This window comes from Olea europaea, unplaced genomic scaffold (assembly GCF_002742605.1).
Source record: "Olea europaea var. sylvestris unplaced genomic scaffold, O_europaea_v1 scaffold1330, whole genome shotgun sequence".
Taxonomy (NCBI): Eukaryota; Viridiplantae; Streptophyta; class Magnoliopsida; order Lamiales; family Oleaceae; genus Olea; species Olea europaea.
The window spans coordinates 150,662-164,460 of NW_019230782.1; the positions used below are offsets into that span (position 1 = coordinate 150,662).

Sequence of the window (13,799 nt, forward strand, 5' to 3'; positions counted from 1 at the left end):
AGGAGTCTTCCGCCTCAGGTCCGGAATCTATGTCTGTCTCAACCTGTGGCTCAGGCTAAGGATCATTCTCTAAATCATCCTCGGCTTCTTCTTCGAGATCTTCTTCCTCAGCCAAAGGTTCCTTCTCAGGCTTCTCATGGATTACATCATCCCACAAATCAATCAGGGCATGGCAATACCTCTCAAACTCGAATAGGTTTGGGTTGCCTTCTAACATTTCATCCCTAACCGTGACTCCCATATCTTCCCATTGAGGTGGGAGGGAGTTTATGAGGTTATTTATGGCCTCAATATGCATGATCTCCATACCAGCATTAACTGCCATCATGCATCTCTCATAGATGTCATACACATGTTCGCTAAGTGGTCAGGTCGGATCAGTTACATGGTTTTCATAGGAATGAATAGCAATTCTATGGTTCAATGCTTCTCTATATGCCCTAGCTGTTCTACGAGCCATATCTGTTGCATTTTCACATACATCATACTTTTTCTTTGCTTAAAGAAAACACACAAATATTTAAACTTTCATATCATGCAATTCCCTTTAAGTCCTTAGCTTTTGCCCAAGTCCATTACATATCTTTAAATAACACATCTCTAAATCATATTAAAGCATCATAACATAAACATAATCATCAACTTTAAACATGAACATACCTGGGCCATAGGATGAGATTGATGGATGGATGCACGATGCCATGGAGTACCTTAAACTTTTCATTTTCCTTTTGTTTTTAAAAAAAACATACTTGGTCTACAGAACTGACTAAACCTTGCTCTGATACCACACTGTAACGCCCCGACCCCTTAGCTTACCCAGTGGTTTAGTAACAAGTGTATACGTTTTAGCGGAAGCTTACATCTTCGGATAATAATTTAAATAACAATACTTCAAATACTTTAAACAAAAACACTGAATCATTTTTCAAAACAACAAAATCTAATCTATTTGAAGAAAACATAACTTGTTCTTGCATTCTGCGTTATTCAAAACTTTAAAGAAATAACATTGGAAAACATTTCATAAAAATAAATCCAAATCACTTATTCACCGAATTTTCATGGGCTCATTGCATCACTCTCCATCTTCTCCTCCATCCATGCTTGAGGTAGAATTCCTTCAATCTGTAGAGATGGGATTAAACCCGTGAGTTAAAAAATTGAATAGGTGTCATAGGTGCATTCGTGATCAAGCTATACATTTCAAAACATTAACTTTATAACTTTTCATACATGCCGTACCCGAAGGCACCATTTGACATGAAGGGGTATGCCATACCCGAGGGCACCATTTAACATACGAACATTTCTTCAACATAGAGGGGTATGCCGTACCGGAGTACCATTTGACATACAACCATTAACATAGAGGGATATGCTGTATCGGAGTATCATTTGACATACAAACATTAACATGAATCGAAACTTATAACTTAACACGATTAAACACATTGCATCTCTACCTACCTTGATTGATGCTTTTGAAACTTTGAAAACTTGGATTGAAAACTTCAATGAAACTTGGACATTGAAAGAAATACACTTCTTGGATGTTTGAAAACCGTTGCGAATTGATGCTTGGCAACACTTCTTAAACTTCTAGGAAAAATAGTTTTCCTCCCTCTCTTTTTCTCTTTTGGAAACTCTTTCTTTAACATGTAAAAGCTCTTGCTTTTGGTGTGAAAAAAAATGAGTGAAATGAGGTCTCTATTTATAGGTAAATATCCCATAACTTAAAGCAAATGAAGGGTCGAATTTCATTTAAGAGAAAAAACATGGGTGCCATTTAAGTTTGAGTTAAATGCTTCAATTTAGTGGGGTTTTTATTGCCAAAAACATGGGTGGCCCTTTGAGAAAAATAATTGATGAAAATAAATATTTAAATTCTAGAGAAAAACGAGAATTTTCATTTCGGACAGTTTTGGTCGACCGGTTGTAGTCCGGTTGACACTGCACAGCTTTCAGTGTTTCTATCATAACTTCTTCTCCCGATATCCGATTGAGGTAATTCAAAGTGCGTTGGAAAGCTAACTCAAAGAGATATAAGTTTTATTTAGATATCATTTTCCACATCGAATGTTTCCTATGTCGAAAATGGGTCTAAAACGAGACTAAAAATCTGAAGTATTCTTTAGTCATCCAATATTCATGTCTTAGTGCCACTAAGGTGTCTAAAATTATTTGGGATTCTACAGAGACTGAGAAATGGCTACCACATCCAAGGAAGGCAGCAAACATGTAAATTACCCAATCCTGATCTAGGGAGGTAGTGACAATAAATAACAATACCGAGCTCTAAGAGTCTGGTAATTGGAATTAGTACAATCTAAATCCCTTAATGAGTATCCATTAGAGGACAGGTCTGGATCCATCATAAAGACAACCAGAGGGTAGAAAATTTGCAACAAATATGCCCCATTTTGCACCCAAATATCATTGACCGTTGCCCTATCAATTTTACTCCAAACCAAACTATTAGTCCACGTGTAATAACAACCAATAGACCGTGCATCCATTAGACCCACATGAAGACAACAATTTGTAAGATCCTTGATTTCATAAGAGGTAACATCTGCCCCATTACATTTCTCATCAAATTTAAGAACATTATTGTAGTCACCAATAATCAACCACAGTGATGAGACATTAGCATTGAACTCCATAATGTTGTTCCAAAGTGCCTCCAGTTAACCATAGTATGGAATCCATAAACAAAACTAACAAGAAAGGTATAAGATGTTACCTTGCATGTAGCTTTACAATAAATGATTTGTGGATGAACATCCATCACATCCAAAAATACTTTGGATGGATTCCACAAAATCTAGCTCCATCCGGCTCTATGAGTTCAAAAATTGTTAACATGCATGAAATCATCTAACTTATTCGTCAAAATTCTCATCATTTTCGATCCCCCAACCTTGTTTCCAAAATGCCCATAACATCAATGAAATGTTGCTTGATAAATTCACGAATCCAATCTTGTTTAAGGGGTGGATTCATAGCCCTAATATTCCAAAATGCAATCTTCATAACGTTGAAGCAAGGGATATACCCTTCTTCTTGGCAACTTTTGTAATCGGTTTTCTTTGCTCAACAACAATACCTTTGAGCTTCTCATTTTTAGCATTTTCTGGTTCTGCTTCATTGACATTTGCTGAAGAATCTGCCAAAGAAATAGGTGCTGAATTTTTCTTACTACCAGCCTCTACAAACAGCACTTCTTCCTGACCTGAAATCTGGGCTTGCTGGTCATCAATTAGGTGATCTAAATTTTGGTTAAGAGGCTGCCTTCATTACTCAACTAAAATCCCAGATTGTTGTCCATTTATTTTCCCACAATCTACCGATTTAGTAGACGATAGCTGTGAGTTTGCAGCTGATTTTCCAGCCTATTTTTTAGTACCCTGAGCATCTTGAATTTGTACATTAGTATATACCCCAATTTTGGCCTTACCTTTGTCTACCCCTCCATGTTTTACATTGCATCCAAGAGAAGTATGACTGAAGATTTTACAAGAACCATAAAATTTTGGTTCATGTTCAAATATAATTTCTTATTCCCTCAACATTCCATTTGGAAGTCTAATCTTAACCTCCCGCACAAGGTTGATGGAAGCATCAATTTTCACAAGAGCTCTTGCATACAAAAGTCGGCCTCTAGCTGCTGTAATTTTGTCGGTTGAGATGGGTTTCCCAACCTTTGACACAATTTTGCCCAAAGTATTCGTATTCCAAAATCCCAAAGGTAAAACCAGTAGGTTTATCCACAATGGGATAGTAATCATGTCCTTATCATCAAAATTAAAATAAGGTGGCATAACTTTAAGCATCAACGATCTTCCAAACACCAAATATGGACCCCCATGCATAACACGAAGTCTATCCATATCCATTTCAAATTTGAAGACAAACCAACCAGTAGCATGCACAAAATATTTATATTTCACCTTCCACGAGTCACAAAGTTGGAGAAGAGCCACTTTTCCCTGAAATCGACCGACGAAATATCCAACAAGCCTGTATCCCCATGAATTATCAGTATTGTCTTCATCCGAGATATCGAAAATCACTTCTTCGGATTGATTTTCAAAAGCTTTTAACATGATATTTTCGTCCATCTTTCTGTTATCTTTAAAAAGATTAATCCATTGAGTTTTAACATCCTTTACAACTCCATTTCCAGCAACATTTGCACTTTTTTGTTGCTTCAAGTCTACCATATTCGATTCCATCTCCAAATTTTCAGATTTCGTATCATTTTCTCCAAGTGTTAATAATACACATGGTGAAGGTAAACATTCATTATTATTTTTCGCAAAAATTATCTTTGAAGAGGCATCAATACCCCCTACACCATCAGCCTGTCGATGAGATTGGGGTTTTAGAGGTGCCAAACGAGTAATTTGGCCAGAAACAAGTTTCTTCTTCCCCATGTAGAATAGAGATGGGTGCAGCTGGAATGAGAAAGAAAACTGTGTAGAAGAGAGGCTTGAAAGTAATAAAAATTAGTCCAATATAATATCAATAGAAGCAATAGGGAAACTGGGTCGGTTGCAAGCAACTGGACAGAAAATATAAGTGCAGGAACAAAGACCCAAAACAGCCCAAACTACATAGAATAAAACCGTACAGCAAAAAGATCCACAAGATAATAAGAAACCCAAAGAAAACAGTCCAATACAAGCCCAAGAAGATGATAATGGGGATCAAAACAAAACAGCCCAAAACCAGGTCTAGCAAGGCCCGTCCAGAGAAACTGTAAGGAAATAAAACAGCACAAACACAGGCCCAAAATAGAAAGTGGACCGGTTCACCTGGGGCAAATCATCTGGTCAAGAATAGAAGCTGCAGGGCAAGGAATCTGTACAAACCAAATAGTTAAACACTGACCTAAACCCAAAATTGAAACAAATTAGCCACCAATCCCCGATACAAAGTAGACGACAGGAAGGCAGCAGAGAGACAAGAGACAAATTCAAAATGTGTGAGCACCAATACATACAAAATAGATACAACAAGCAAACAGTGAGAACATCAAGAACCTGGAATAAGAGAAACCCGATGGAGACTGAAAACAAATCCCAAAACCTGGTCGAGGCAAGCAAAACACAAGAAAGCAGCAGAACACACTAGAAATCGAAAGATCAAGCTATGAAGAAACTAACGAGAAGAGAACCACAACCAAAGAAAGATAAAAAATGTAGGCTGAAACCCCAGGATGAGTAGAAATAAAACTGAAGCGGAAGTCCTGAGAATCCAAAGAAGTCAAGAGAAACACAAACTTCCAGCAACAGCAAGAGGTTAACCAGAAAATGAGTAGAATGAAGTACCCAAAAACTAAATGCAACTGAACGACTTCACAGACCAGCAAGAAGCAACAAATCTAACCAAGACTGTGAGAGAAGTAGTAAGAACACTGTCTAGAAATCCCACCAAACTTGAACTGAAAACAAACCTACATTATAAAATCTTTGTACTCTGCAGTATAAGCAGATAACACACGTTGAAAATAAGTTGCCCAGAATGAACAAAGGTTGTCCCCAAACCACAAATTAGAGCAAAATCTAGCAACAAACAATATGTTTAAATTCAATTTTCACCAAAGATTGATAAAAATCAAACCAAAACACAAGAAAATTTACAAGAAAACTCTCAAGGCCAATGTGCACCATGTGGGATTTTCTTTCAGTAGATTGAGAGCATCAATCTCTAAGTCACTTTTACTGAGAGCTATTTCTAGATTCTATGGGTAGTGATTCATGGCAGTTCTTAGTCTGTGGAGCGATTTGTCTGGTTAATTTCGTTAACGAACGAGACCTAAACCAACTTCCTAGCTATACCGGGGTATCCTTCCGCGGTCAGCTTCTTAGAGGGACTATGGCCTTTTAGGCTACGAAAGTTTGAGGCAATAACAAGTGTGTAATGCCCTTAGATGTTCTAGGCCGCACGTACGCTACACTGATGTATTCAACGAGTTTATAGCCTTGGTTGATAGGTCCGGGTAATCTTTGAAATTTCATCGTGATGGGGTTAGATCATTACAATTGTTGGTCTTCAACGAAGAATTCCTAATAAGCGCAAGTCATCATCTTGCGTTAACTACATCCCTACCATTTGCACACACTGCCCGTCGCTTTTACCGATTGAATGTTTCGAATCACGGCAATGTGGATGGTCCGCTGCCCACGACATCACAAGAATTCCACTAAACCTTATCATTTAGAGGAAGGAAAAGTCGTTATAAGACTTTTGTAGGTAAACCTATGGAAGGATCATTATCGAAACCTGCAAAGCAGGCCCGCGAACTCGCTTCGTGACACGTAGGGGAGGATGATACGGGCACGACCAAATAGTCGTCCCGAATCTGAGACTCGCTCCTTCGATGTGCACGCACGCGCTCGACACTGGCTCCCATGCGCGTTTGTGCCTGGCTAGCCCAAATGCAATTCAACATCAACGCGACTCGCAATAATTGGTGGTTGAAGACCTCAACTTGTGCATTGTCGTGCATGACCACGTCTTTGGCCCGAATGCCTCGACCCCGAAGGTGTTCCTCATACCTCGACGATGACCCCAGGTCAGGCGGGATCACCCACTGAGTTTAGGCATATCAATAAGTAAAGGAAAAGAAACTTACAAGGATTTCCCTAGTAACGACGATCGAACAGATAAAATCCAAACTTGAGAATCAAATGGCCCTACCTTTCGAATTGTAGTCTGGAGAAACATCCTCAATGGCGGACCAAGCTCAAGTCCCCTAGAAAGGGGTGCCAGAAAGGATGAGAGCATCGTTGTGCTCAAACCTTGCCGCACAACAAGGCACTGTCGATGAGTTAGATTGTTTGGAAATGCAGCCCAATTGGGCTGTAAATTTTATCTAAGGCTAAAAACGGATGAGAGACCGATAGCAAACAAGTACAGTGAGGGAAAGAAGAAAAGAAATTTGAAAAAAGAGTCAAAGAGTGCTTGAAATTATCCAAAGGAAAGGGAATGGGGGTCGGTGATACGTCCCGATAGGATGTGGAATGACGACGAGTCGGTCCGCCGATCGACTCGGGGCGTAGACCAGCACAAATTGAGGAGGTGACCAAAGCTCAGGCAATCGAGATGCCCACGAAATGTCATCATCCCGATTGTGGGGGATAGCGCATGCCCTCAGCATGCCTCAACACCTACGTGCTCCCGGTGCTAGCTTACGGGCTCCCCATTCGACTCATCTTGAAACATTGACCAAGGAGTCTAACATGTGTACGAGTCAATGGTCGAGTAAACTTGTAAGGTGCAAGGACGCTGAATGGCATGATCCCCTCGATGGGTGCAACATCGACCGACCTCGATCTTCTAAGAAGGGTTTAAGTGAGAGCATACCTGTTAGGACCCGAAAGATGGTGAACTATGCCTGAGAGGATCGAAGCCAGAAAAAAATTTGGTGGAGGCCCACAGTGATACTAATGTGCAAATCATTCATCTGACATGGGTATAGGGACGAAAGACTAATCGAACCATCTAGTGGCTGGTTCCCTCCGAAGTTTCCCTCAGGATACCTGGAGCTCAGGCGAGAGTTCTATCAGGTAAAGTCAATGATTAGAGGCATCGAGGGCATAACGTCCTCAGCCTATTCTCAAACTTTAAATAGGTAGGATGGTGCGGCTGCTTTATTGAGCCGCTCCACAAAATCGAGAGCTCCAAGTGGGTCATTTTTGGTAAGTAGAACTGGCGATGTGGGATGAACCAAAAGTTCGTTTATGGTGCCCAACTTCATGTAAACCTAGATCCCACAAAGGGTGTTGGTTGATTAAGACAATAGGATGGTGGTTATGGAAGTCAAAATCCGCTAAGAAGTTTGTAACAACTCACTTGTCGAATCAACAAGCCCCAAAAATGGATGGTACTGAAGTGCGTGACTTATACCCGATGGTTGACGACAATGTTAGGGAGTCCAGAGACGTCGTCGAGGGCCTTAGAAAGAGTTATATTTTCTATTTAATAGCCTATCCAACCTAGAAACGGCTCGATCGAAGGTAAGGTTCAACGACTAGAAAAGCATCGCACGTCTCGTGATGTCCGGTGCGCCCCCGATGACCCTTAAAAATCTAGAAGACCGAGTACCATCCACACCCGATCGTACTCATAACTGCATCAGGTCTCCAAGGTAAAAACCTCTGGTCAATGGAACAATGTACGCAAGAGAAGTCAGTAAAATGGATCCGTAAGCTCGAGAAAAGGATTGGCTCTGAGGGATGGGCATGGGGGTCCCAGTCCTGAACCCATCAACTGTCGATGGACTATTCGATCTACTCTCGCGATGAGAGCGGGCCGATGCTTGCCGATCAGGGGACGAACTGGGAACATTTCCTTCGGGGGCCTTCCCTGGGCGTCGAACGGTCGACTAAGAACTAGTATAGACAAGGAGAATCTGGCTGTTTAATTAAAACAAAGCATTGCGATGGTCCCCATGGATGCTCACGCAACTTGATTTCTGCCCAATGCTCTGAATGTCAAAGTGAAGAAATTCAACCAAGCGCGGGTAAACAGCGGGAGTAACTATGACTCTCCTAAGGTAGCCAAATGCCTCATCATCTAATTAGTGATGCACATGAATGGATTAATGAGATTCCCACTGTCCCTGTCTACTACCCAGCGAAACCACAGCCAAGGGAACAGGCTTGGCAGAATCGACGAGGAAAGAAGACCCTATTGAGCTTGAATCTAGTTTGACTCTGTAAAATGACTTGAGAGGTGTAGAATAAGTGGAAACCGAAAGACGAAAGAGAAATACCACTACTTTTAACGTTATTTTACTTATTTCGTGAATCGAAGATGGGCACTGCTCCTCTTTTTGGACCTAAGGCTCGCTTCGTGGGCTGATCCGGGTGGAATACATTGTCAGGTGGGGAGTTTGGCTGGGATGGCACATCTATTAAAAGATAACGTAGGTGTCCAAAGATGAGCTTAATGAGAATTGAAATCTAGTTTGTAACAAAAGGATAAAAGCTCATTTAATTTTAATTTCTAGTACGAATACGAACCATGAAAGCATGGCCTAACGATCCTTTAGACCTTTGAAATTTGAAACTAGAGGTGTCAGAAAAGTTACCATAGGGATAACTGGCTTGTGGCAGCCAAGCATTCATAGCGACGTTGGTTTTTTATCCTTCGGTGTTGGCTCTTCTTATCATTGTGAAGCAAAATTTACCAAGTGTTGGATTGTGCACCCACCATTAGGGAACATGAGCTAGATTATGACTGAATGCTTGATAGGTTAGTTTTATCCTACTGATGATAGTGTCGCAATAGTAATTCAACCTAGTACAAGAGGAACCATTGATTCGCACAATTGGTCATCACGCTTGGTTGAAAAGCTAGTGGCGTGAAGCTACCAAACGCTAGATTATGACTGAACGACTCTAAGTCAGAATTCAGGCTAGAGGCGATGCGTACACCCGTCGATCGCTTGCTGACCCATAGTAGGGGCCTTACGGCCCCTAGGGGTACATGTCATTGGCTAAGCTCTCACAGTGGACGTGCTACATCGGCCGCCTTGAAGTACAATTTCAATTGAGAGATGGGTAGAATCCTTTGCAAATGACTTAAATATGCGATTGGGTACTATTAGTGACAGAGTGGCCTTGCTGCCATGATCCGCTGAGATTCAGCCTTTTGTTGCTCCAATTCGTCCCTCCCCTTCTGCTCCTCCTAATCAAAATTTCCTTTATTGGGGAACGCTTTGAGGCTAAAATGTCCATGGTCCTTGAAACAACTTTTCTTTTCAATGCCTATGTGTGGAAGGATGAAAACCCATGTACAGTAACGCATAGCAAATGAAGCAAGTTGGGAGCCTCTACGTGCTAAAGTTGGTGCAGTGGACATAAAATATATGATCTTAAGTTTGGGTGTCCCGATATGTCGCCTTGGTATGACTGCGATGTGCTTTTGTGTCCTTGTGATATGCCCCCCCCCGCCGCGTTCTTGCATTGTGCCTGAGTTGCTCTCTTCATGTGCATACAATGTCCAATAGTTGCTGTACTGAATTCAGGTGCATGAGATGTCCCTTAGCATGCCTGGGATGGGCATAGGTATGACCTACGTGCTGCCTACATATGCCAGCATCCTTCACATACATCCCAGACATGGCCTACACACCGTGTCCTAGAAACTGCTTAGAAATTTCGAAAAATCAGGCTATATCCCTGATGCGTCCTAGATCTGGCCTGCACACCGTATCCCAAAAACTGCCTAGAAATGACTAGAAATCAGGTTGTGTCCCTGTCATAGCCAGAACACATCCTAAACATGGCCTGTACATTGTACCCAGAAATTGCCCAGAAATGCCTAAAAATCAAGCATTTCTCGTTAGTTTTTGCGCCACAGTGTGCAGGTCATGTCCAAGATTTGTCTGGGCTATGGTAGGGACAGAGCCTGATTTTTAGGTCATTTCGGGTAATTTCTAGGCACGATCCTAGGACGCATCCTAGCCTGGCAAGGATACAACCTGATTTTTAGGTATTTTTGGGGAGATTTTGGGCACGGTGTGTAGACCACGTCCTTGACGCAGCCTAATTTTCAAGCATTTCTTGTCAGTTTCTGGGTCAAGGTGTACAGGCCATGTTCGAGACGTAACCTGGCCAGGGCAGGGACCAAGCCTGATTTTTAGGAAATTTTGGGCAGCTTCTGGGCACGATGTATCGGCCATGTTCGGGATGCCTCCTGGCTAGGTAGGGACGCAGCCTAATTTTCAAGTATTTCTAGACAGTTTGTGGGTACGATGTACTGGCCAAGTCCGGGATGCATCCTCACCGCGGCAGGGACGCCGACTAATTTTTAGGCATGTCTAGGCAATTTTTGGGACCCGGTGTGCTGGCCAAGTCCGGGACGCGTTAGGGCCACAGCAAGGATGCCGCCTGATTTTCTCTATCATTGTGTGATTTTATTAGATTGGCGTTGTTACAGATTTTGTAGTCTTCCTCGTTCACTTCCAGCACTGAATGAGTCTTGGAATTATGCTTTAGAACTAAAGAATCCCCAATCTGAAAATGAGTTTTCTTAGCCCATTTGTTGAACTCGTCAACAGAAGATGGAACTGCCCATAAATTATTTTCACAGCCCACTACGAACTCTCTTGCTTCAGAAAGAACACACAGGAAAAACATGATGGTTGAAAATAAGAAACTATTTTTTAGTGAAGCAATTTTAACACGGTGTGCAGGCAATGTTCGGGACGCATCTAGGCCGGGGTAGGGATGCAACCTAATTTCCAGGCATTTCTAAGCAGTTTTTGGGATACGATGTGTAGGTCTTGTCCAGGACGAGTCAAGGACACAATCGGATTTTCAGGTATTTCTAGGCAATTTTTGGGACATGGTGTGTAGGCCATGACCGAGATGCGTCCGGTCACAACAGGGATGTAACCTGATTTTCAGGCATTTCTGGGAAGTTTTTGGGCACGGTGTGCAAGCCATGTCCGGGACGCGCCCTAGCTGCAGTAGGGACGTAGCCTCATTTCCAAGCATTTGAAGGTAATTTTTGGCACTCGATATGCAGTCCATGTTCGGGAATCGTCTGGGCCGCAGTAGGCATGCAACCTAGTTTCCAGGTATTTCTAGGCAATTTCAGGGGCACGGTGTGTAGGCCATGTCCAGGATGCTACAGGGACATATCCTAATTTTCACGTATTTCTACGCATTTTCTTGGACACGGTGTGCAGGCAATGTTCGGGATGCGTCCAGGCTACTGCAAGGATGCAACCTGATTTTCGGGCATTTGTGGGTTGTTTATGGGACACGGTGTACAGGCCATGTCCAGGATGTGGTAGGGACGTAGCCTGATTTTCAAGCATTTTTCGGCAGTTTCTGGGATATGGTGTTCAGGCTACGTCTGGGGTGCATCCGGGCCACGACGGGGTCACAGCCTGATTTTCAAGCTTTTTTAAGAAGTTTTTGGGCACGGTGTGGAAGCCTTGTCCTAGATGCAGCCTGATTTTTAGGCATTTCTCGTTAGTTTCTAGGTCACGATATGCAGGTCATGTCAAGGACGCGTTAGGGCCACGACAGGGACGAAGCTTAATTTTTAGGTAGTTCTAGGCAGTTTCTGGGGACAGTGTACAGGCCATGTCTAGAATGTCTCCTGGCCAGGTAGGGATGTAGCCTGATTTTCAGGCATTTCTAGGCAATTTGTGGACACGGTATGTTGGCCAAGTTCGGGACGTATCCTGACTGCGACAGGGATGCAGCTTGATTTGCAGGCTTTTCTAGGCAATTTCTGGGACTTGGTGTGCAGGTCATGTTCGGGATGCATCATGGCCACGGCGGTAGGGACGCAGTCTAATTTTCAGGCATTTCTAGGCAGATTCTGGGTCATAAGATTTAGGGTTTTTCTTCAATTAATTTTGAATTAAAAGAGGAAGTATATATGTGAAAAAGAATAATAAAAATAAAATGTAGCTTAACATTAAAAACCATGAATAAAAGAATTAGTCTACACAACGAAACCAAACTTCCCACCGTCACAGTGCCACAAATAAACCCCACCGCCACCTTTAGACCAGTACCACCGTTAGTTGGGGCTGGCGCCGGTGCATGGTAGTGGTGACGGTGATGATGAGGAGAAGGTGCCTGAGCTGTAGATTGGTTGCTGGAGCCATATTTATCGGACAGAACCATAACCGCTAGCTTTTGACCCTTCTGGCAATGTTCTTTAGCTCCACTGATGAAGAAAAATAGACCTAATTTTTCTAGTGAAATTATAGTTTCTCCATCATGGTGTGATTTTATTGGATTGGCGTTGTTGCAGATTTTGTAGTCTTCCTCGATCACTTCCAGCACTGAATCAGTCTTGGAATCATACTTCAGAACTAAAGAATCCCTAATCTAAAAATGAGTTTTCTCAACCCATTTGTTGAACTCGTCAACAAAAGATGGAACTGTCCATAAATTATTTTAACCATCTATTAGAAACTCTCTTGCTTCATAACGAACACACCACAAAAACACGATGGTCGAAAATAAAAAAAAAATTTGAGTGAAGCCATTTTAACACAGTGTACAGGTAATGTCTGGGATGCGTCAGGGCCGCGGCAGGGATGCAACCTGATTTTTGGGCATTTCTAGGCAGTTTCTTGGACACAGTGTGCAAGCTATGTCCAGGACGCGTCAGGGACGTAGCCTGATTTTAAGGCATTTCTAGGCAGTTTTGGGGATACGGTGTGCAGGCCATGACCAGGATGCTTCCGGGCCACGGCAGGGACTCAGCCTAACTTTTAGGCATTTTTGGCCATGGTGTGCAGGCCACATTTGGGACACCTCTTAGCCGCAGTAGGGACCTAGCCTGATTTTCAGGCATTTGTAGGCAATTTGTGGGTACGGTGTGCCAACCATGTCTGGGACACATCCTGGCCGCAATAGGGACGCAGCCAGATTTTTAGGCATTTCTTGGCAAATTCTGGGTCTCGTTGTGCAGTCCATGTCTGGGATGCGTCATGGCCATGGCAGGGATGAAGCCTGATTTTCAAGCAATTTTAGGCAGTTTCTGGGACACCGTGTGCAGGCCTTGTCTAGGATGCGATAGGCACGTATCCTGACTTTCAGGTATTTCTAGGTAATTTCTGGAACACGGTGTGCAGGCGATGTCCGGGATGCATCTAGGCCGCGGCAGGGATGCAGCCTGGTTTTTGGGCATTTCTAGGCAATTTCTGGGACATGGTGTGCAGGCCATATCTAGAATGCTGCAGGGACACATCCTGATTTTCACGTATTTCTATACAATATCTTAGATACGGTGTATAGGTAATGTCTGGG

At 42.6% G+C, this 13,799-nt stretch overlaps 1 protein-coding gene and 2 pseudogenes across 1 annotated transcript; all 3 read right to left on the reverse strand.

The window, feature by feature from the left end:
• Window positions 1-6,594: 6,594 nt before the first annotated feature.
• LOC111375052 lies at window positions 6,595-8,590 on the reverse strand (annotated as a pseudogene).
• A 21-nt stretch (window positions 8,591-8,611) lies between these two features.
• On the reverse strand, window positions 8,612-10,138 carry LOC111375053 (annotated as a pseudogene).
• Window positions 10,139-10,883: 745 nt separating this feature from the next.
• LOC111375054 (early nodulin-like protein 1) lies at window positions 10,884-13,466 on the reverse strand. The gene is made up of 3 exons (XM_022997842.1): window positions 13,377-13,466; window positions 12,485-12,872; window positions 10,884-11,128 (listed from the first exon to the last, which is right to left on the reverse strand). Exons 1-3 carry the CDS (start codon window positions 13,464-13,466, stop codon window positions 10,884-10,886), a joined length of 723 nt encoding a protein of 240 aa, XP_022853610.1.
• Window positions 13,467-13,799: the final 333 nt, after the last annotated feature.

Bases quoted from the DNA above. Each gene is read 5' to 3' on its own strand.
- LOC111375054 (XM_022997842.1), bottom strand. From the start codon at position 13,466: ATGGACTGCACAACGAGACCCAGAATTTGCCAAGAAATGCCTAAAAAT. The intron at 12,873-13,376 runs GTTGGCACACCG...ACTCATTTTTAG, and splicing joins CAGGATGTGTCCCAGACATG to ATTAGGGATTCTTTAGTTCT. The intron at 11,129-12,484 runs GTAGACTAATTC...TTCTTTCTGAAG, and splicing joins GGGAAGTTTGGTTTCGTTGT to CAAGAGAGTTCGTAGTGGGC.